This window comes from Anoplopoma fimbria, chromosome 10 (assembly GCF_027596085.1).
Source record: "Anoplopoma fimbria isolate UVic2021 breed Golden Eagle Sablefish chromosome 10, Afim_UVic_2022, whole genome shotgun sequence".
NCBI classification, from domain to species: Eukaryota; Metazoa; Chordata; class Actinopteri; order Perciformes; family Anoplopomatidae; genus Anoplopoma; species Anoplopoma fimbria.
In genome coordinates this window covers 3,059,844-3,083,645 of record NC_072458.1, presented here as the reverse complement: position 1 = coordinate 3,083,645, position 23,802 = coordinate 3,059,844, and the positions used below count along the sequence as shown (strand labels likewise).

Genomic DNA, 23,802 nt, shown 5'->3' with positions numbered 1-23,802 from the left:
ACCTTTTTTTTATAACTTTATACAATCATACTGAAGTTATTTAATGCTCATACATGGGAATGTCAATAATTAAGGGAATTTTAAAGTCATCGACATCTTAGCTCTTTGTACTGATCAACAAAGTTGCCGTCAAATAAAGACCAAACTATAGATCCCATTTGAATTTTGAATGTTTCAACATTCATTTTTTCAAAATGCATTGCAATGAAATGACTTAACTGTGATGAAAATAAATTGTTTCAAACTCAAATCTCAAAGTTTGCTGTTCCAACACAATATTTGTAAGGCTAATGAGTAGGTGGAGCGTCTGCCAAATGTCACATGTGAAGGGATTGATCAAATGGTTATATAAAAGCCAGGAAGTGCACTTGCATTGTTTCACTTGGCAGACCTGTCCTGCAGCACAGCTTCAGTTTCTGTACTGCTTAATATCTACGCACTCACCATCAGCTCCAAAGAGACAAGCAAGTATTTTGACCAAAGTTTCCACATACTTGACACTTTTTATTGGAGGGACAGTTTGCAATGAAATGATGCTGATTAGGATCCAAATAAACTTGTAAATTGTATAATCATCCAATTGTCTTTACATGCTGCATGTGGTTATCAGCTGTGGGTAATAACGACTTATATTTACTCTGTGAAATGAAGGCTACTTTAGTAACTTGTTTTGAGTAAATTGTACTTGTCAGAGTAGTTATAATGCTACACACTTTAAATTCTCAGTCAACTTAATTATTAGAGTAAAATCATTAAGTATACTACGTTACCTTTGTTTACATTAGTCGCGTTACTTTGTTTTTTTATTTTTTATCTGCTATGTTCAATTTCCATAATCCGTTCAGAGGCAGTTGATCAGTTTACCCCCTCCACCCTTGACGCCGTCCTAATGGAGTTCCAGCTGGTCTCAGATCTGCTGGCGCTCTGTTATCCTCCCTCTCTGGCCGTTTCTCAATACCAAGTATGGTCAAGTGTGGACTTGCAAGTTCAGACTTGGATAGTTCGACTCGGGAGTACAAACTCGTCGGTCCCGCCTACTCCGGTTATCTTCAGTCATATATATTGACAATAAAACGAAATATGATATAAAACACAACCCTGCCTTTTTTCATTTTCATTTAGAAAATATTAAAATATTAATATGTATATGTTTTGTGTTACATCTGCAACCACAACCACAGAGACACCGGAGACAGCGGCACATCTGGAGAGGCCTAGCCGAGATCAGGCTGCTGTCAGCGGGCTGCATGAGCACCACCGCCCGGTCTCCTCTCTGGACCTCTCATATCTCTATATATATATATCTATATCTCCTCTCTGGACCTCTCATATCTCCGACAAACGTCGGCGCTTTTTTCAAACAGGCTCTATCTTGATAAATTGACCACATATTTTAAGTCTTAACAACTACATTCTCGCTTAAAAACATCTTAAAACTAAATTCCGTTACAACAGCAGTATTTAGACAATGATAACTGACATTGTCGTCTCTTGTTTGCTGGTGAAATGCATTCTGGGATACTTGGCTGTCCAAAGTCCACACAAGTCTCCTCCGATGCATCCCCGATATAACGGAGCAAGGACACTTCCGGGTATTTGGACCGTACTTGGCTTGATGCGAACTTGTGTATTGGAACAGTACTTGGGCCGCTAGATGACGTTTCACAAGTTCACGAGGACACAAGTACAGAGAAGTTCACTTATTGAGAAACGGCCTCTGATTAAATGCACATTACTGAAGCTGCAGCGGCACGGCTGTCGTGTTAGACGCGTAATTAGACTTACCATGTGAACCGCAATTATACAGACCAATTAAAAGCGCGCAGAACGCTGGTCTGAAGTCAGTCGGAGAAGAGAATCAGAGAAAACGTGTTGACAGCCAGGGAGTCTGTTGCGTTCTTACTACAAAGTTTAAATACACACAATATAGCATGCTTCAAACCCACTTCTATTCTTGCTTTCTGTCGTAATGTATTCAAACGGTGCAAGCTATGTGCATTCAAATAGTCATGTTCATCGATGTAGCCTGGTGAAGAGAAACTGAAAGGTAGAGGCTAAATTATGCACACAAAAAAAAAGCTTTTATTTCATTTGGACTCACTGTTTGGTGATCTGGCTATAATATTTCAACCATATAGATAGTCTTCATTAGGTCAAAATGAAGATTTAAACTCACACCTTTATTTAATAGACAGTTATTGGTGAAACATCATTGCATCATCTCCTTATTAGCCTGAATGAGTCATCTGAAATAAGCCATTTAAAAAAAAAAAAAAAAAAGATAAAAGAATAAGTTGTCCCCTGTGTTTGTCTGTGATGGGAACTGGGACTTAAAACATCTATACTTGAATGATGACATTTTACGGACGCTGCAACATGTTGTCACTTCTTTATTTAATTAACTTTTTGACATAACAGACATATGGTCTATTATGCACATGGTTTTCATTACGAACAAATACAATTGTATGTTAACTTCTTTGATTTTAAGAAAGTTACTCTCTACTCAAGTGTTTTTTTTTCACTAAATACTTTTGTACTCTCAAGTTATTATTTTAATGCTTACTTGTACTTCTACTTCATTCTTAAATTACTTACTGCTTCTGATTCAACAGTTTAGAGTTCTTTAAACTGCCAATGATTATGACAATTCCTCTCTCCTCGCAGGTTCGATATGGCCTCGGTTTTTTATTGTTTACGGGCCACCCTGACAATGACTCTCCTGCTGACTGGAATCATAGTCCTGGTTTTGATGTATTGTTGGTCAGCTCCATCTCCAAATTGCCATCCTCCCCCATCTCAACCCAACACATCAGTGCTTACAAAACAGCCAGCGAAACAACAGACAGACAAGCCTGTACTGCTGCTGTGGTTTTGGCCTGGAAACAAAAGGTTCGATCTTCAAGACTGCAAGAGGCTTTTCGAAATTGACAGCTGCCACCTCACAGATGATAGATCTTCATACTCCAGAGCTCATGACGTTTTGGTGTTTCACAGAGCTATCCAGAATCTCTCCAACCTTCCCACCTCACCTCGATCCAGGTTGCAGAGGTGGATCTGGTTCAACACAGACTCACCTAATAAGACGCGCAAGATAGAAGGCATTCAAGGCCTTTTTAACCTAACCCTGAGCTACAGGAGGGATGCCGACATTAACATTCGTCAGGGAATTACTTTCAAGAAGGATTCAGATGAAGATTTCATACTTCCCAAGAAGGAACGATTGCTTTGTTGGATTGTGGATGGCGACGACTTCCACACAAAATCAGGAGAGAGATACAGCTACTACAGTGAGCTTATAAAACACATCAAGGTGGATGTTTTTAACAGCTCCTCTACCAAAGGGGAGAACTACTTCCTGACTATCAGCAGCTGCAAATTCTACCTTTCCTTTGAGAATTCAATTTACATAGATTACATTACAGAAACATTCTATGAACCTCTTGCGGTTGGCACTGTGCCTATAGTTTTGGGCCCACCGCGAAAGAACTATGAGGATTATGCCCCACGTACTTCCTTCATACATGTAAATGACTTTCCTGAGGCCAAAGCACTGGCCAAGAGCCTCCTGGAGCTGGATAAGGATGATATGGCTTATATGAGATACTTTGATTGGCGGCAATTCTATATTGTCAGACATCCTACTGAGGAGAAGCATGAGTTTGCGCACGCTATCTGCCAGGCCTGTCGTCACGTTGGCATATACAAGAAGTACAGAGTTGTACCTGATCTGTACAAGTGGTTCTTTCAGTAATACTGTCTTAGACAAATACTGTCTATAAAATATGTGCAATTTCGTCATGTTTGACATATCATGTATAAAATATGTTACACCTAATGATATCATACACCTACCTTTAATCAAATGTTTTAATGTTTCATTTTTGTTTCAGTATTTAAAGTGATGTAAAATATGATGTTTTGATTGAAACGCTGGAGCTTAAGAGCTGAGTTGTACATTACACTGTATTCCGTGTCATCATGTGTGCATTATGGTTATGTTTTATTTGGGTTTTCAGTGGATTATACATTGTGATGGTGACACTGCTGTGATAACTTCTTAATCTATTTCCCTCTATACTGTATTGGGCTGGAGACAGATACAAATACCTCAAAACATGAAAATTACACCAAACCACAAGCGACTATCTGCATGGCTGGATACCAGTAGATATCAGTGAGAAAATATGTTTATTCATTTGATTTGTATTTTGGGTAAACGCTTTTATACCACGTGGTTTGAGAACAGCCAATTTACAAAATGATTTCCCTTCATGTTAAACATCAGGGTGCCATTAATGTGTATGTGGGTGCTGCAATGGGATGCTGGGACGATAATGTTGACGTATCCACCAAAAACGTCTGAGACACACCACACCCAAAACCTATGTTTCTCAAATTGATTCATCAATAAATTAATTTACTTATTAAATTGGAGCATAAACAATTACTAGGAACATTGTGAAACTACAACTGAACTTTGATGCTATCTAACACCTCTACTTCCCCAAGAACGAGAAGCGAGACCCCAAAAGCGCAAAACGACCTCCCATGGTTTGTGAATATGGCTGACACTTACACAATGGAAACATATAGGCATGTTGTGGTTTTCACACCTAACCAACAAATATGAAACATGACTCTTGTAACCTTTTTCTAACTGTTTTACCCAATGATGTTACAATGGTTATTTGGTTTCCACATATGGACCTGGATGTTAAAGAAGTGCGAAGAAAGAGGTATAAATGGGAGGAGACAACAAAGAATCTGGGTCATTTAGGGCTTTGGGGCTCTGGTTCTTCTTTTGGTCTTTAGGTCTCATTGGTGTTTGAAACCTTTGACATTTTTGTCTTTTCTTTTCTTTTTTATATTTTACATTTTTGTAACTCTTTATCATCTTTTTATAATAAATACTAAATTAAACTGGTTTTCAAGTCTTGCTTATCTCTGAGGGTGCCTTCGTAGTCTCCTGAAGGTGAGAGAGCTCTTCCCCTGTGATAGGCTGACAGTAGTAAATGATTTGGTCATAAATTTGAATAACATGCCTGCTACAAGCTAAAGTTATAGTGATGTTGTTCAGTATTATGTGATTTACTAACTTGGTTGGCTCAGGTTGTTTTGATGTTCTGTATGTGTATTATGAATGATGTTGCAGGGTGATTATAGTGCTTAAGACATTAGCTGTTGTGTTTATGGTGGAGCAGTAAGGGTCAGATTGGCATCCAAATTGAGGGTGTTAGGGCGAGGGTCCTGAAGCTGCCATTCATAACCGAGCCAGGTTCCCAACCACACAGGGTTCCTCCTCCAGCGGTGGCCCTTTTAAACAGGGTCCATCCTGGAGTACTTCCGGTCCTCCTACACCTATTGTACACACGTAAATCCGTTGGTATTTGGCTGTCGGGGAGGCCGACTTCTTCTAAGTGATACCAATGTAGATAGTGTATTAAATTATCCTGGCTTTTGGCCCCCTAAGCAGTCTGAGATGGTTCTGCCTGTAGGTTTTGGGGGGTGCGTTCAATACCTAGGTCAGAGGTCACTGAACAAGCCATCTCCCAGTGCCTTACCCCCACTGGGAGGTGGTATCGGTTACGTTGCTAGGCTGCACACCTTTTCAATAATACTGATAATGGAACAATATGTCACTGCTAATGAATTCAAATTAAAGGTATTACATTCCTACTAACAAGTGAATATGTTTAATTATATTTGTATTTATATAACGTTAAATGCTATTCAGGGATGTAGATACCACTGAAGATATCCAGGCTGGATCCCTCCTTTCCCAGTAAATGAGGGTAACTCAATATGTAAATCAGTTTAGTTTTCACAATTGAATCCTATGGAATAACATGTCTAAATTCCTGTAATTATGACAACAATCCAGGATGAGCAGCCCTGATCTGTAAAAGCTGCATGTGACTACTTTGCAGTTGCTTTAAGCTTTATCATTACAATCCGGTGATATTACATCCATTAAGTTTCTAGCACCAAACTCAGAGAAAGGTTGAGGCTTTTCTGTTGCTTTGCATATATTCAATCAATTATTTGCTTATTTTATCATTATAACTCTTCTGTGTTTATTCCATTTAAGCTTGTTTTTTTTATCATCTCTTATTTGATTATCTCTTGAATCCTGGGTAGGTTTTAATGGTAACGCTTTAACTCACACAGGTTAATCAACTGATCTAGAACCAGTGATGTGTGTGTGTGTGTGTGTGTGTGTGTGTGTGTGTGTGTGTGTGTGTGTGTGTGTGTGTGTGTGTGTGTGTGTGTGTGTGTTGTGAGGGTAGTACTTAAGTACCATGGACAGCGCAGGGCGACACAGAGGAGCTTTCTCTTTACAAACAACATCCACAGAGCCAGCTTCCCTCCTCCAGCTTCCTTTACTTTAACCTTTTCTATCTATTTGGACCTACTTATCGGATAATCCCTGTTTTTTTTTCTCTCCAGCCGGGCACATGAAGCGGTAGAGCCCGGTAAACCCTGACTCTCCATCTCTCTCCTCCTGGTCCTCCTCCTGCTGGAGCTGGAGAGATGCCCGGGGCAGGATGTGCTCCAGCCGCAAGATCCTGTGGAGCCTGCTCCTGCTGTCCGTGGTGGAGGTGGGCCTCGGTGTGGCCAGCATCGTCCTCGGAGCTGTGGGCATTAGCTGGGTCCAAGGCGAGCACAAGCCGCAGCAGGGCGACGCATCCCCGGTGTGGAGCGGACTCTGTGTACGTCCTGGGAACAACTTTTCTCCTTACTTTCCCTTTATTTACTCCCAGAGAGGATGAGCATCTCCAGGGGTTTGATTTGATTGATTGATTGATTGATTGATTGTCTTTATTTCGAACATGCAAGCAATAAAAAACATGATTATTAATCAATTAATGATTATCAATTGATTATTAATAGATGAAATAAAAAATAAAAGAGACAACAAAAGAACACACAAAAGAAGTAAAATTTAAAAAAAAAACTTTCTACATGCTCGAAAGGGGGTAGGAGGAAGTAAAAAAACTTATCTAGTCCTACCCCTTAATAGATCAATTTAGCTTGGATAGATGTCATGGTGATGGTGAGGGTGGAGGTACAGATAAAGAAAAAAGGGGGAATATATTACTTATTCACCTGTGAATGTATCTCTACTGTCGCCTCAATCCCAGTAGGCTGGGATGTATTGCTGTTGTATTATGTTTTTGACTGGAAGAAATTAGCAGAAGTTGTGATCTAATTCATTTCTGTTATAAAGTGAGTTTCATATTACTGCTTTACTACTAATACATCTAAAATTATAATGACATTTTTCTTTAATAAGTCTCCAGGATTTATATGGTTCAAGGCTCTGTTAAGCTATATATATATATATATATATATATATATATATATATATATATATATATATATATATATATATATATATCATACATTTTTTATGTGTGAGAGCACAGTTAAAAGCTTTTGTTAAAATTAGCCTGTTCAAAAGATTTTTGTTCATACTGCTGGTTGTTTATCTACTAAGAATCACTAACTGGAAGCCGTGACACCCAGGATGTGATGAATACTTAATGTTTTGGTTCATGTTTCTCTATTATGTGTCTTAATGTGTTTGTCCATTAGATGTTGAGATTGGCCTTTTAGATGTCTCTGGTGCTGGGTAGATATTGGTTTCATTCATTCATTCTTGAGTTGTTGCTGGATGCTTTGGAGGGTCAAATCTTTTTACGCACAATCACACCCTCACTCCTCTGCATATGTCTCCTCCTGTTACAGTTCTGCTCTCTCACTCATTGTCTTGATTTTGCTGCAGAGCAATGAAAAGTTGAGTTTATATATAACCTTGATTCAATTACTTGACTATATATGGTAAGACAGTCTATCTTATTGCCGATAATTACTGTAAGTGCCTGGAGCTCAGGACATATGAGTCATACCGGATTTCTGCAAAGTGTAGTATCTCAAAGCGTCCAGCGGTATGTGGAAATATGTGTAGAGAAAGAAATTTGTGATATTATATAGGTTTGTGGGTTTGAGTGTGAGTGCATGTGTGTGTATAAAGTCACTGCAAAGGTGTTACGCAGCATGACAGATTTGTGTTCAACCTCACAGCTGCTGAAGGCTGTTTGCTGAGTCAGTTGCTGTGTCTCGTGATTACCCAAATATCTCCTATCAGAAACAGGCAGTCATTGAGACTGACTGACTGACCGCTTACCTCAAAGTATTCTGCAGGAAAGTGATCCTCGTTCATATCTCATATTTGTCAGGACTCATGTTTCTTTGTACATGATATTACTTAAGTTAATTTCTTCAAACAGTTATTGGGCAACCTTTTAATAACTGGAAGGTCATCTGTTAACTGTCAATGATTTGTGAAAAAAGGTTCCACTCAGTACATTTGTTTCCAAAGCTGTCAATTTAGCGAACTTCGTCCACCGAGGAAGGCCACAAGATAGGCTTGAAAGCTCTGGCTAAATGTATAGTCAGTGCACCTTGAGTTACTCTTAATAATATCAAAGGTCAAAACCTTCAACTTTAACTGAATGTGGTTTTAGGTTGCTTCCAAATATTCAATAAATTAATTCAAAACTTCAACACACATACTGTTACTTAAGGATTTAAAATGAGAGGAAGCCAAGGTATGACATCACACCCTCCCTTTTTACACACACACACACACGCCCACACACACACACACACACACACACACACGCCCACACACACACACACACACACACACTGACTACTGCTTCGAGACACTTTCAGCAAAACAATGCAGCTTGCATCTCATTGAGCTGTCCCACTTGTAAGTGTACTCTGCCAGCGTAATAGGCCACCGTGCTGTTCCTGTTCTGAATCATTGACACACAGGACAATGTGGCTCTATATTTAGAGGGAGAAAGTCGCTTCTGAATAACCGAGTGTAAAGAATACATCCACCTTTTCCTGTTGTCAGCATGGGGAGGACGTATTAATAAAAATAGATTTGATTTTATCTAGTTTCAACAACTTCTGAAACTGCTCATTTACTCATTTGTTGTTCTCTCTCTCTTTCCAGTTTCTGGTCTGTGGGATGTGCGGAGTTCTGTGTGCTCGCAAGAGGACAGGTCTTATTGTAAGTGCATGTATATATTTAGTTCCTCTGTTTCCCAGTAGACTCTTTTGTTGTCTTTTAGTATTAGTTTGTGGTCTCTATGTAAAAACGGCATTTTCCTACTGCAGCAAACAGAACAGGCTCTACAGTGACACATTGGGGAGTCAGTGTTTTAGAGGAATACATCAACATTTTGGGGAATATGCTTATTCTCTTTCTTGCCATAGTTAGATGAGATTGATACCACTTTCATAACTGTATTGTAAATATGAAGCAGAGTAGGGTTTTTTGGGTAAACTTCACATACTTCCAAGGTGCATGGAGAAGGGAAAAATTCTGAAGAGGTCGAAAGTCCTGGAACACTGATGGTAAATAGAAAATGTTAATAGTTTAGACCAATGTGTTTCAGCTTGATGGACCCTGATAAAGACCATAAGCTGACACCCTTTAGTCAAGACCCTTGAGTTGTTCTGTAAACTGCAAGTGTTGCTGGAGTTTTGATCTTGTAAGTATGTGAAACTACAACAAGCAGCCTGTTAGGTTAGCTTAGCATAAATGCTGGAAGCAGGGGGAAACAGCTAGCCTGGCTCCGTCCCCCCTATCAACATTTCTAAAATCCACAGAATAATATATTGGTTTTTTTAATCTGTAAAAAAATAATATGTGCTAAACTAATTCTTGGTCGGAATGAGTAAATTCCTGGAGTCTCCTTGGTTGCCTGGCAACTGGCAACTAACCCAGAATTATACAGTGTCTTCCTCAGTTTTTGCTTGAATCTCAAGTTCTTGTTTGATTAAGAAAGACTCTCATAGATTGGTGAGTTTTGAGTCACTTTATTCATTATCGACTTTAATCATGCTAACAGTGTGTCCTTTTCAGACTTCATGATGCCAAACAAAAATCAAAGTGGATCCAGACACACAATTTGATTATTGGCATTGAGTGCAGGCAAAAGAGTCTTTGAGAGATGATGAAGATGAATCATTATTCAATATTATGTATTTAAAGGTGTCTTTCCTTCGAAAGATCTTTTCTTTTTAACATCAAATACTCTTCCTATTCAATGAGATGACTCGACGATATCACGTGCTGTCACCCATCATTCATAGAATATAAATCCGAAAACATAAACTGTTCATTGTGAAGGATTAAAAATATACGTGAAGTCTGTGTCATGACTATTTACACATTGTCCACCCCTGGAAGATTACAAGTAAAGACTGTCTAAGACCTGCCACCCAAAAGTGCTTGTGTGTACATGTGTGTGTGTGTGTGTGTGTCCTGTCCTGCAGGTGCATACAGTGTGCTCTGAGAAAGACGTCTGAGGAAACCAGAGGAGACAAGCAGTCACCTCTCCTCTTCTCTCTCTCTCTGTTGTTCTTTCAATCTTTTTTTTGCTCAGCTATCGCTGTCGCAGTCTCTCTGTGTCCGAGTCCTCGTGTTTCTCTCTGACTCTCTCTGTCTCCTGCTGGGGAGGGCACTAATGATGGATCAATGTCAGCACTATCTGCTGTAACAGAGACATCCCTCAACCTTTCTCTCCCTTTGTCTCACCCTATCCATCCCCGCCTATTGTCTGTGTCGCCATCTTTAACCTCGTGTCTTTCCCCTTTTTCATCGCTCTCATCCATCTACCTTCCCTGTTCAATCTAATTCTCCCCGGTCGTTCCGATGACTCTCTCCATCTTTCTCTCCTCATCTCTATCCATCCTCCTCCTTCCTTGTTTGCCCGCGGGGTGATGATTGCATTAGGTTGGTTTGGCTCCGGAGTCCTGCCAGCCGCTTTCCACACTTCACCGGGTAATGACTGAAATTGGAGAAGCCCTTTTTCCATGCGGTTAAAGGCACTAAAGGCTTCTGTACTGGGAGCAATGAAAGATAACCTGAACTCCTGACACAATACAGACACACATGCATGCACAATAAATGGGGAGCACAATTGATCGATTGGATTTTATTATTTTGATTGCAAAGTAACGGAACTGCGGTCATTTTCCCATCACATCCTGCCGGGGGAAAATTAGATTGTCATACTGGGGTAGAGTTTTCCAGCTGCTTTACTATTCTCAGGAGGTAATTCATTAAATGTGATTAATGAAATTGTGAAAGGAAAATCTCACCAACCGTCTAACACACAAATCAGACACACACACGCAAGCACAAAAAACAAGTGAGTGATGCAAGCATATTTACAAGCCGTGCAATATTTCTGGAAGAGACTGTGCTTTGAGAGCTGGTCCAATTTTCTAATAGGAAATTAGATTTATTTTGACTGATACGACTTACTCATCAGAGCGGCTGTCGTCCACAACAGCAGAATGATGGAGGCGGAGGCTCAATAGCAGTTTATATATCTCCCAACTCATCACATTTTGTCAGTTTGTTTACAGTTGTGTTCATAAGATATCAATTCTGCCGTTTGCGTCACCATAAACCATTCTCTCTGCCTCGGTCCCTCAGATGATCCTATTTTCGGCATGCTGTATCTGTGGTCTGATTGGTGGGATCCTCAACTTCCAGTTCGTCCGGGCGCTGAACAAACGACCAGACTCCATGCACTCGATCCATCTGGCTGCCATGACTCTGGCCTGTCTGGGTAAACAAAAACATAACAACACAATGCGATGCAATGCAACTCAGATGAACACACATGTTAATACTGTATTAAAAGCAAAGCAGCTCTTCATTTGTCACCCATCAGTAATGTTAAGAGCATGTAACAAGAGCAGGCCCCGCAGTGCTTTCAGCTAAATGCTAACGATGTTTGCAGTGACAAAGCTATCATGCTGATGTGTACCAGACATACTGTTTACCATATTAGTTTAGCAGGTTAGCAAGCTATCATTTATATCACTAATTAGCACAAATTACTGCTGAGCCTTATGGAAACGCCATTTGTTTTGCATAGTGGAGAAATTCAAATACCTGATGGTGGCACCAAATTCTGGGCGATTAACTGAGGCTGACATGAACATCTATATTAAATTTCACAACAGTCCATTCAATAGTTGTCAAGACATCTCAACAGATATGCGAAAACTTTGCCCAGCTTGTTGTGACAGAGGAAAAGTTAGGGAATCACCAAAGTCATTATGGATTCATCCTCTCCTCGGGATGATGAACATCTGTATAGAAACCTCGCTCAACTCGCTAGTTGATATTTCAGTTTGGACTGAAATGAAATGAAATGCAATACTTAAGATGGGACAGCCCACTCTTCCCTTAAAATAAAAAACTATCCCTTATTTCTTCAGCTGGTTTTCCCTTCTCCTTTCTTGTTCCAGGGATCTCCTCCTGTACCTTATCCACGTGGCTCACTTGTCGTCTGGCGAGCTCCGAGCAGCAGAGGATGTTCCTTGAGAGGGAACACTCGCTGCACCACTCGCACGAGATGACCGAGAAGGTATGAGGTGACAGCAGAAGAGAGCTTCTTATCGGTCAGCTTGACAACAGTATGGCCTTTATCTCTAACAGTTGAGAGACAATGTTATGTTTCATGACCTAAGATGATTTAAAAGTTTGTGTTTGGGCAGTTTGTGTTAAGTTAAGAGTGTTTGTGTGTTTGTCCCCTAACAGGAGATACTGGACAACTCCAGCAACGGCATTCCTCAGATCTCTTACAACGGACACACCACAGCATCACCATGACAACGTATCACCAATGGCGACTTGCACACACTGAAACAGGGACAGTTCATGAATCGCTTACTGTAATGCAGCATGTACTTCGTTCTACACATCTTGCGGCAAACGAAGTAACTATATCCTGAGTGCAGGAGGTGAAACCAGGACTCCCAACTTGGAACCCTTTTTTTTCTGCCGCCGGATTGAAAGAAGGACATTTTGACAACAAGAGGGAGGTGTTTGTGCTTCTGAATGATTATGCAAACATGGGTTCAAACCCCCCGCAGATAAACTCAAACCAAAGCCGTGATGGAGAGAAGCCGTTTAGGTCGCAGTTCAGGTGGCAAACATTTGCGTGGCATCATCTGACCTGAAAGCTAATGAGCAGGAAGAATAGATTTTATCCAGCAAGATGCCTCAAAGTGATGAGCACAAACCAAGCATGCAGCTGATTCACTTGAAGAGCTACTGCTATTTCAGTCTCAATGTCTTTATCCTCTCTCTCTCTCTCTCTCTCTCTCTCTCTGTCTTGTTATGGGTTAAATTAATGCAGATCTTGAGATAGCCTTCAGTAAACTGTATGTATTGTCCAAAAAATGGAATGCTTTGATATGAAATACAGTGATGCGCAATGTACTGTATTGTATATCCATGCTTGTATATTAGGAATATAGCCGTACCTATAAAGCAAAGATATTTTTATAAATGCTTCTTATAAAGTGAATTTAATTAAATGTATGATAAATTTGAGTGATGGTTTATCTGGATTATTTCAGTGGAATTCAATGCAATATTTTTTATTTCAGCCATTTTTGACTGATTAATTTGGCCACAGAGATCCTCAAGAGGAGTCTGGTCTTATGATCCCAACATATGCAGATTAGGCCTTTCTCATTACAATTTAAGAAAATGACTTTACATATCCTGACCTAACATGTTTCAATAAGTAAAGATAATTAGCTAGTTGCACACTCACAGCATTCAAATCAAAACAATAAACGTTTCCTATTTGTCACCGCATTCCTATGCAACCACAGTTTACTTAGTGATTCCTTTGGTTTTGCAGGTTGCAAGGTTCACACACTAATCATTAAGTTAAGTGATGGAGTAAATCTGTTTAATAGCACCAATCAAACCGCCTCTCAACCAACAATAAACAGTATCCACCACACTCGCATGCATGCACACAGACAAACACACAGCTGTGACCTCTAATGATGATATACAACTGCTCTGACAACATCATGCTGCTCAATAGCTTTCCTCATTATGGCGTTTGCCTACTCCAGAAAGCACAGCGCTGTGTGTGTGTGTGTGTGTGTGTGTGTGTGTGTGTGTGTGTGTGTGTGTGTGTGTGTGTGTGTGTGTGTGTGTGTGTTTGTGTGTGTTAACTAGGGCCACAGCAGCAGAAGCCACTGGTAGCTCTTGCTGACTCAGAAACCATGTCACAATTTATCACCGTGACAACAGCAAGGAGCGGGCCATGGCGCCCAAGAGAGCACCAGATCTGCACTGCACTGTGTGTGTCTTTGTGTGCTTGCGTTTGTGTGTGTATGTGTGTGTGAAATGCTGAATCATGTGACCTCCTGTGGTGCTGCTCTGTCAGAAAACAGTAACACTATATTAGACTGTGTGTGTGTGTTTGTGTGTGTCTGTGTGTGTGTGTGTGTGTGTGTGTGTGTGTGCGTGTGCGTTGTGCGTGCGTTTGTGTGTGCGTGTGCATTCCTGTGTGCATTAGTTGCTCTAATTGACACCTTAGGTCACCCTAATGATCTTAATGTGCCATCGCAGGTGAGAAAAGGATACAGAATCAATGACCGTCTCTTATCAGATGAAGAGCTTTGCAGCATCCTTGATGCACAACCTGCAGTTGATAAAGGGCATGTCGGTGAGGAAATGCTTAATTTTCACGTCAGTTAAGAAAATACTGTCCCAAGCATTTCACTTCAAAGAACACATTCGGTAAAACTTTGTCCTGAAGAGTATGAGAAGCTTTTTGTCTGTGAATATTTCTTACAGGAGTGTCTGCACTGGGAGTGTCATCGGATTTAAAGTGGACAAAAGAAAGTAATAATGACCTTAAATCTAGATTTAGCAACAATTACCACAAACCAGTTGCCACACTGTGAACATGGGGGACTTCGAGGCAGTCGCCAACTTTGCCTTGTTGGCTGGGTGGGAACAGTGTTTGTGTCTTTGTTTGTGTCTTTACGCTAGTGTCTTGTGGCTTTGTGCATTGGGTGCTTATTTTTTTTTTTATCATAAAACATAGTCTGCACATTTTCTTTGTACATACATATATTATTTTATAGTTTTCACATCTTTATATATAATTGTATTCATTTGTTTGTTAAATACATATTTCTTCAGTTGAAAACAAAGTGGACATGTAAAAATCTCTTTGAAAAAGTTCTCTTTTAAAGTTCAAATCTTGTTTTTCATGCCTAAAGAGCAATAAAAACACTTGGTAAAAAAAAACCTGACTGAGGTTGTCATAACTCATGCATGAAAGGGTTAAATAGTGTTGCCTGTAATTCCCCTCCTGGCCAGCAGGCGGCAGTATAACGACATGTTTTTGACAGATGTGGCTTTCCTCAAAGGGGAAATTGCGCGTCTTCCGGGTTCCGGTCTTCCCAAACAGCATGGCGAACTTCGAGCATGCAGAGGACGACCCAAAACATGTGAACATGTCCGGTGAAGTAACCGCCGCCAGCAGTGAAGTCCAGCCGACGGAAGGGTCCTACGTACCGGGCAGAGATGCGTGCGCGGTCCCGTGCGCGGTCCCGACGTTTGCAGCCGCCTCCGAGCTGCTGTCAGCGCCGTACTCGTGTCTGGTCATGAGCGCTCACCGGAGACACGTCGCCCTCCCGCCGGTGTACCTGGACAAGAAGAGGACCGGGATTCAGGAGGAGCTGGAGGCCGAGCTGCTGAAGTTCTCCCAGAGGTAACAGCACAAAAACCACAGTATGAGACTAACTCACAACAAGCAAAAATGCACTTAAAGTATGAAAGTATGAAAGTATATGAATCAATCATGCAGCAGACTGTCCCTGTAAGTGTAATGTCATTATTATATTCCTTTATTGATCCCCATGGGGGAGATTCAAGTGTTGCAGCAGCTCAACTACACAGACACAGATAATAAATACACATATTATACTATACAACTACACAGACAATAAATACACATACTATACAACTACACAGACAATAAATACACATACTATACAGCAATAAATACACAGACAATAAATACACATACATACAATAAATACAACTACACAGACAATAAATACACATACTATACAACTACACAGACAATAAATACACATACTATACAACTACACAGACAATAAATACACATACTATACAACTACACAGACAATAAATACACATACTATACAACTACACAGACAATAAATACAATACTATACACACACAGACAATAAATACACATACTATACTATACAACTACACAGACAATAAATACACATACTATACAACTACACAGACAATAAATACACATACTATACAACTACACAGACAATAAATACACATACTATACAACTACACAGACAATAAATACACATACTATACAACAATACACATAAACAGACAATAAATACACATACTATACAACTACACAGAAACACATACTATACAACTACACAGAAACAGATAATAAATACACATATTATACAATAAAATAGAATAAAATAAAAAATAAGAATACAAATAAAAAATGTACAGTATATCCACATGGGGGGGGCTGGTCAGCATGATGACAGACTGTGGTCTCCGCTGTTGTTGTACAGTCTGAAATCATACAACATCATATACTATATTGATGCATTACTGTTTCTGCTTCATTCATCATTGCAGCCGTCGAAATGAAGCTCATTTTACTTCTTTATGCTTGTTAAATTGATATCATTGCATCACATTTCTTATGTAAACTTTAAACTTCTATTTACTCACTAAAGCAGTCCATTAAATGTAATACAGTAGAAAGTTAAATGTGCTTAGTTACTTTCCACCACTTGTCAGTATGACTGTAAATAAACACAAAAGGTAGTTTATCTGTCCTGCTCCCACTAGTTCACCATCAGATCTCTTGATTTACATTACATTACATTACATTACATTACAGTCATTTAGCAGACGCTTTTATCCAAAGCGACTTACAATAAGTGTATTCAACATAGGTATTCAAGAGAACTACTAGTCACCAGAAGTCATAAGTGCATCTCCTTTCTTAAACAAGCATCTAAGAGCATAAACCAGAGCAAAAGTACAGAAACAAACTAATACGAATACAATAAGTGCAACAAACTAATACAATAAGAGCTAAGTGGAAGGCTCAGGGTAGTACTTCTTGAAGAGGTGAGTTTTCAGCCTGCGCCGAAAGATGGGCAGCGACTCTGCTGTCCTGAAGCGAAAATTTCATCAGATAAACATACCTGATTTAATGTCTAATGAAAGGGATCTGATGTAATCAGATGGCATTGAATGGCATTTGTGTGTTGATGCTGTCAATAAACTAATTGGTTAAACAACTATTTGTTAAAGTGGAAGGTGACATCTAGAAGACAGACCTAGACTCTTTATGTGAAAATGAGATGTTATGATTTTTATCTGCTTTATTTCAGATGGAACTGGTGTGACAACAATCAGCTAATGTTTCTTTCATACCATGAATGTGATAATAAATCATATTGTTCCATATCAAACTAATTCCGCTTGACCTGCTTGACTTTTTCAGTCTAAAGGGAGTACCCCTGGCTTATGAAAACATCAGAATAATGGGCCACCATGGAAACATCTTTGACGACAGCGGCTACATCCACATGGACATAGAAGCCAACTTTATTGTCTTTCAGCCCCTAAAAGGACAGACACTGCTGGTAAGATTTACATTTACTGAACTCGGCAGATGCTGGTATCCAGAGAGGCTTGAGAAAAACTCTTACAATATCTGAATAGAAATTATGTGCTGTACAGTTGTTATGTACTGTTTCATTTGTGTGATGAAATGTTCATAGGACAATTGCAGATAAAATACAGTCTGGCCAGTAAAGTATAAACCCATGCAAACCAATAAAACATGCCCCATTTACTCAGTTTTAGTCAAACTCTGGTGCAAAGCCAAACAACTAATCTGAGTCGGAGTGTTTTAGGAGAACCCCAGTGCTGCTCGGTTGCAGCCAGATCAAAAAATGACCCAAATGCAGGAAGTTAACCAAATCGCAGTCTGCCTGTGCGCCCATTTTTTTAGATGGGTTTACACAGGTTAACGTGAGAGAACTGACTTGGCTTTTTGCTTGCCATGTGTGCCGAAAAGCACATACAGAACATACTTAATAAAGTCACCAAAAATACTGATGTTTCTAAAGTAATTTGAGATTAACCTGGAAGGGATTCATGCAAAGTGTAGATCAGTGCCAAATGAAAGTGAAAAAACCTCAACCCTTTGGTACACGCCCCTTAGCAAATAAATGTTATCATTTGGTGTGCTTTTTTTTTTTTATGCATTGTATAACCAAAGCAGTCAAAAGAGAAAACTCACTAAAAGTACCAATTTCACTCTTATTTGGACTATCCAAAACTACTACGGCTTGTAAAACCATCCTAAAACGATTGTTACTGTGGTCCACCTCTATGCATGTAATTTCATTTCTTCTGTGTTTTTATTCCCAGGGTAAAGTGAATAAACTAGGAGTAAGCCATGTAGGCTGCCTGGTGCACGGCTGCTTCAACGCCAGCATCCCCAAACCAAGCCTGGTTCCCGTAGAAACCTGGCGGGACGCAGGGCCGAGAATCGGAGCAGAGCTGGAGTTCGAGGTGACTGCTCTGGACGCTGACACTGCGGGGGTGCTGCTGATCAGAGGACGGCTGGACAGGACAAGGTAAGTGTGGGTGGTGTTGGTTGGACGGGGGACAAAACTAATCTGGGTTCTATTTTGCTACAAAGCTTCAAACTCATCAGCGTTTTGGTGAAATAGTTTGACCCACGTGATTCAAATAGAACTGTTATGCAGATCACAGTGCACCTCCACCTGATGCAGGAACTAATTGACTACATGTTTGTGGTGAAAACTGTTACTTGAATGTTGCTGATTAACTCAGATACAGAACGTTGGCTTGTCCAAATGGACCTAACAATTCAAACTGTGTAGGTTAAGCAGTTTGTCATAATATTAATTTTCCAAGAGAAGCGAGTGGTTCACCTGTCAAAGCAGGAAACCCAATGTATGATGTTCGCAAAAACATCTCCACCCGTTGTTTTGGATGTTAAGTCCTGCGCACGGCTGCGTCTGGGTGAAGGTTCATTCTCCAGAGAAGCAGCAATTTTATCTCATTTGCTCCCCGGATCTCAGCCACTGTACCCTGACTGCTACATCTGTCAGTGTCATGCGTCCAATGTGTGCTGCCTGCCATCCTCAAGTTTAGCAGAGAGAAATGGTTGAGGATGAAAGAGTGTCAAGAAATAGGTACATGGTTAAAGACATCATACTCTTTAAATCTTTATACAGCTTTCTAATGTTAATTTGTTTCGTTTAGTCTATAAAATCTGAGCTTATAGTGAAACACATTTTTTCCAGAGCACAAGGTCATGTCTTGTAGTTGCTAAGGATATTTAAATAACAATTATTTAAGATTTGTTTCACTACAAAAAATGATGCTGGTGTGAGGGGGCTGTCACTGTTTTTGACCAACTTGCAGCTATGCATACTCTATGATAACCTTTGTTTGACTCATTTATAATATTAGAAGGTTTTAGGGGAACTTTATGTTCTTCAGAAATCAACAGCAATAACATTAACTTTGTGATTGACACCTTTATTAGTTCGGCCATTTCTTTGTTGTATAAACTGGTTGCATAATGTTTTAAAGTCCTGGTTAAACCCCTTGATTGATATCTGTGTTTTGTCTGTGTGTGTTTCAGGGTGCAAGAGCTGCTAGCTATGGGTGAGAGCTCAGAGTCCTCCGTCCCTGCAGAGCAGCAAGAACCGCCAGAGACAGAACTGAACCCAGAACCCACAGAGGAGTTTCCTGAAGACACCCCCAAGAAGAAGAAGAAAAAGAAGAGAGACAAAGTGAAAGAGGGGGAGGGAGAAGGTGAGGTAACAAATACACCCTCCTGCCAAGTGGATGGCAGCGCAACACCAGAGCTGAACGGAACAATCATTGAAGCAAATGGCAATGAAGCTAGTGAGAAAAAGAAGAAGAAGAAGAAGAAGAAGAAAAAACATGTGAAAGAAGAAGAGGAGGAGGAGGTTGAGCTCTCCACCAAGGAGGTCCATTGCAGTGACTCCAGCGGTTACCTTAGTGACAAGCCAAGCAAAAAGAGGAGACATGACACTGGTTCAGAGGTCACGTCTAGTTTTAGTGAAGATCCTGAACCACCAAAGACAAAGAAGAAGAGGAAAAGTGACATTAACAGCTAAAATAAATTAAATCATGTATTCTTTTTGGAACTTGGTTTGATTGTGTGTGTGATAATAATGTGAAACAACATGAATGACCACAATGGCTCTGGAGGAATAAACAGATGTGCCTTAACAATTAAACACAGTTTCTTATCGAGCAGGATTCCTGGTGGGTTCTTCTGAGCTCCTCTGAAATCATTTAATCAAAGGCTCAGGCTTGCAGTAGACGTCTTTCTACAGACACGTTTATGGAAAACAGGACATGGACATGAGAGGACGGAGACAGACTCGACAGATCAGTCCTCACTGGATTGCAACTCTCTTACACAGCCTGAGGGGGGAGCAAAACTTCTTCAAAGACAGTAAAAAAAAAAAAAGAAAAAAGAGTGAAACCTTGTCAACCTCATCTGTTAAACAATGTGCTGAGAGTAAATAGGCCAGGGGGTTTTGGGGGCATGAGTTGATATTAATGCTCTGTGTCTACTCTGTGCATTTTCTCCTGTTTGGATACTGAAGAAGGAAGGCTAGATGACTGAGACCGCTGAGCTCAGGTTAAGAAACTTCTCTTTTCTCGTGTGCCTTTTTCGAAAAGGTTGTCTTGAATTATAGCTGCAATGGAAGAGGAATGTTTTTTTACTCCCATATATTCGTCAACACCCTAGAAATGCATCATGGAAGGAATTGGTCGGGAGTTTTTGGTGCGCTCTTCTTTCAGTGTTGCATTGACTGTTTTCACATGAAGGCGTGTTGTCTGTCTTTTAATGGAAACCAACAGAAATTGACATTAAATATTCAGTTCTTATCCCAATTAAAAAGCTCTATATTTTGAAATGTTCACCCTGCTTCAATTTTTTTTATTTGTAATACTATGAATGCCAAATATTTTTGATCATATATTCCAAATAACTGAAGACAAAGATCATATATTCCAAATAACTGAAGACAAAGTGGGTCTGCAACAATCTCCAGTTTAGAAATCTACAACATTGTGGTATTTGTTGAAAGAAATTATCCCAGTAACGATTATTAACACAAAGATTTTTTTTGTTTTTCATGGCAAATTCCCTCCCACAACAAACTTTTATGCGGGCCAGTTGTTGTCAGGTGATAAAGTGCTGAGAGACGGCCTAAAGATCTTGGTGTTTTCTTTGGCCCCCACCTCCACACACACACACACACACACACACACACACACACACACACACACACACACACACACACACTGCCTTCAGTGGGGAGTCTCATTAGCTGTAAGGTGTTAAGAGTTGGAGAGCTTATCTGCTGCCTAAAGAGGACAGATAAGGAGATGTAATTAACTTGGCTCATCTTCATCTGTCACACCTGATCGTTTACATCTGTGCTTTACCATTTAAAACCTTAAAGAATGACTTGACATAACTGCTGATTGAAAGACTTTTAAGTAAGTTGAGGAACCCACACGTATTTATTAAATGACATTAAGAGTTGGATGTAAATATTTATATCGCTTGCATGTCTGTGTGGGAAATGTGAAGCTGCAGCCATTTAGCTTAGCATAAAGACCGGAAACAGCTAGCTTGCCAAATACGTTGCACGTTATTTCTCAGGTAAGCGCGGTTGTATGGGTGGTTGTCTACTGGACTAACATCCTGGAGTCTCTGCTGGCCTGAAAACTGATCACAGTCAAGAAATTGTTTATATTTTTACACACAAACACTTGAAACTTGTAATCTTAAACTAAAGAGATTTAACAACAGGGATCTGAACAGTTCAAGTGGACTTTAAATGTTTCATCGACATTTGTGCTCCCATGACCCCCCGCCTCGTCTTGATCACTCTTTTGCCCAAATTCAACCCCAGCCCATGTGCACCTGTACCCCCTCCCTCCATCACCGCTCATTTATCTTGTCATTCCTCCTATCACTCCCTCGCGCCGACTCCCGCTCTTTCCCTATCCTGCTCTCTCTCTCTTCCTCCTACTTGTCTCCCTGATTTATAGGAGGCGGTGTGCAGTTCACACACATTCCACTCCTGACATCCCCCCTCCTCCTGCCACTGGACTCTCATATCTAGCCTCGGTCGTTTATCTTCATGATCCTCCACTGGAGAGTAGAAGGAGAAGAAGAAGAAGAAGAAGAGGGATGGGACAATAGGCAGGGTGTTGTTTTCGTTAAGCAGGCCAGACTACTATGTTTCATACACCTCTGTCTGCCTCTCAAGGAGCGGTCTCTGATGTGTGTGAGTGTTAATGTGTGTAGATTGACCGTGTGTCTCTATCTCCTGTGTCAAAGTTTCCAGGCCCGGCGGCTCGTACATGAAAGAAGCCCTAAAGTCTTTATGGAGAACAAACGGCTCCCTGACGCAATGCTTCAGGTTCAGGGCACACACACACACACACACACACACACACACACACACACACACACACACAATGCATGCCACACACACGCACTGGCTCACTCATGCAGACACACCACATCCTCGACCCACAATCCACAAATCCCCATCCTTACACACCCCCGTCGGCCAGGCCTAATTAGTTATGTGGTCGGCACTCTGCTCCGTCCCAGAGCCCCAAATGGCAGCAGGTCATAAAACCTTAAGTGTTCCACCAGTCAGAGCCGTGCAACCGTGGCCATATATCCTCCCAACGCGGCCCGGCCGTGTCGTATCAAGGCCCATCTCTCACAGGCCTACTGGCATCCGTGAAATCCCTTTATGGCGTTTTCAAAGGCAGTTCTAAGAGATTTTAGGCACTTCTGCTTTGCGTCTCATGTTTTTTTATGCTCACTCAGGTGAGCTCACACAGAGTCAGACGGGCTCCAGCGGTAAACTCTTTCCCAAGGGATCAGAGTTCACACACATGTACACAAAAGCTCATGCACACACAAACACACACACACACATGGTTAACCCCAAAAGTAAACAAAGTAAACATTGCTTTTGGTTGGTGAGTTGGATTCCCATAGTTAGTTTGTTTCCTTGGTATCCGACACCCACCGCCCTGCCCTCAGTAACCCGGGGCAACGACAGACGGGTGTTTCTTGTGACATCATTTTGCCTGCTTGTGTGTGTGTGTGTGTGTGTGTGTGTGTGTGTGTGTGTGTGTGTGTGTGTGTGTGTGTGTGTGTGTGTGTGTGTGTGTGTGTGTGTGTGTGTGTGTGTGCGTGTTTGTCCAATTTCAAACCCCTGTTATCTTTTCGATACCTCAGGGAGTAACTGAACGATTTGGTCATTTGACTTCTCGCTCTCTCTCTCTCTCTCTCTCTCTCTGTGTGTGTGTGTGTGTTTTGTGTTTTGCATTCTTCAGGTTAACAGAGGTGGAAACAATACCTTTTTTTTTAGTGTCATGTATTGCCCTTCGGTTGAGCTTTCGTAATATTGCTAGATATATCAATATTCTTTAGGGATGGTTTATGCTAGAAGAGAAGAGGTTTGTTGTCCCACCATGTCGTAAATCAAAAGTGTGTATAGTTGGAAGTGAAGAGTTGGTGATAAGACAGAGAATATTTTGAGACAATCTCTCCTGGAAAGCAGTTGTAGAGTTGCACTCGTTCACATGAAAACTGAAAGAACTAGTTGTTTAAAGAAAGAATAAAAACAACTAGAGACAGAAGTTAAAACCCTGCTGACTTTCTCACCTCCTCACTGCTGGCTAATCACTGCATCATTTTAGTTGTGAATGTCGGATTGTCTATT

At 40.6% G+C, this 23,802-nt stretch overlaps 3 protein-coding genes across 3 annotated transcripts; all 3 read left to right on the top strand.

Annotated features, from left to right (window-relative positions):
* The first annotated feature begins 2,674 nt into the window (after positions 1 to 2,674).
* Positions 2,675 to 3,754, top strand: LOC129097561 (4-galactosyl-N-acetylglucosaminide 3-alpha-L-fucosyltransferase 9-like). Its single transcript, XM_054606453.1, has one exon. It carries the CDS (start codon positions 2,675 to 2,677, stop codon positions 3,752 to 3,754), a length of 1,080 nt encoding a protein of 359 aa, XP_054462428.1.
* Positions 3,755 to 6,548: 2,794 nt separating this feature from the next.
* Positions 6,549 to 12,718, top strand: LOC129097755 (transmembrane protein 196). Its single transcript, XM_054606655.1, has 5 exons — positions 6,549 to 6,713; positions 9,035 to 9,091; positions 11,531 to 11,666; positions 12,355 to 12,473; positions 12,647 to 12,718. Exons 1-5 carry the CDS (start codon positions 6,549 to 6,551, stop codon positions 12,716 to 12,718), a joined length of 549 nt encoding a protein of 182 aa, XP_054462630.1.
* A 2,598-nt stretch (positions 12,719 to 15,316) lies between these two features.
* Positions 15,317 to 20,965, top strand: polr1f (RNA polymerase I subunit F). Its single transcript, XM_054606333.1, has 4 exons — positions 15,317 to 15,638; positions 17,457 to 17,598; positions 18,392 to 18,600; positions 19,641 to 20,965. Exons 1-4 carry the CDS (start codon positions 15,337 to 15,339, stop codon positions 20,140 to 20,142), a joined length of 1,155 nt encoding a protein of 384 aa, XP_054462308.1. The 5' UTR covers positions 15,317 to 15,336; the 3' UTR covers positions 20,143 to 20,965.
* Positions 20,966 to 23,802: the final 2,837 nt, after the last annotated feature.

Excerpts from the sequence above, each read along its gene's own strand:
- LOC129097561 (XM_054606453.1), top strand. The coding sequence starts at position 2,675 with ATGGCCTCGGTTTTTTATTGTTTACGGGCCACCCTGACAATGACTCTC.
- LOC129097755 (XM_054606655.1), top strand. The coding sequence starts at position 6,549 with ATGTGCTCCAGCCGCAAGATCCTGTGGAGCCTGCTCCTGCTGTCCGTG. Across the intron at positions 6,714-9,034 it reads CGGTGTGGAGCGGACTCTGT|TTTCTGGTCTGTGGGATGTG; the intron begins GTACGTCCTGGG and ends CTCTCTTTCCAG. Across the intron at positions 9,092-11,530 it reads GCAAGAGGACAGGTCTTATT|ATGATCCTATTTTCGGCATG; the intron begins GTAAGTGCATGT and ends TCGGTCCCTCAG.
- polr1f (XM_054606333.1), top strand. The coding sequence starts at position 15,337 with ATGGCGAACTTCGAGCATGCAGAGGACGACCCAAAACATGTGAACATG. Across the intron at positions 15,639-17,456 it reads CTGCTGAAGTTCTCCCAGAG|TCTAAAGGGAGTACCCCTGG; the intron begins GTAACAGCACAA and ends TGACTTTTTCAG. Across the intron at positions 18,601-19,640 it reads GGACGGCTGGACAGGACAAG|GGTGCAAGAGCTGCTAGCTA; the intron begins GTAAGTGTGGGT and ends TGTGTGTTTCAG.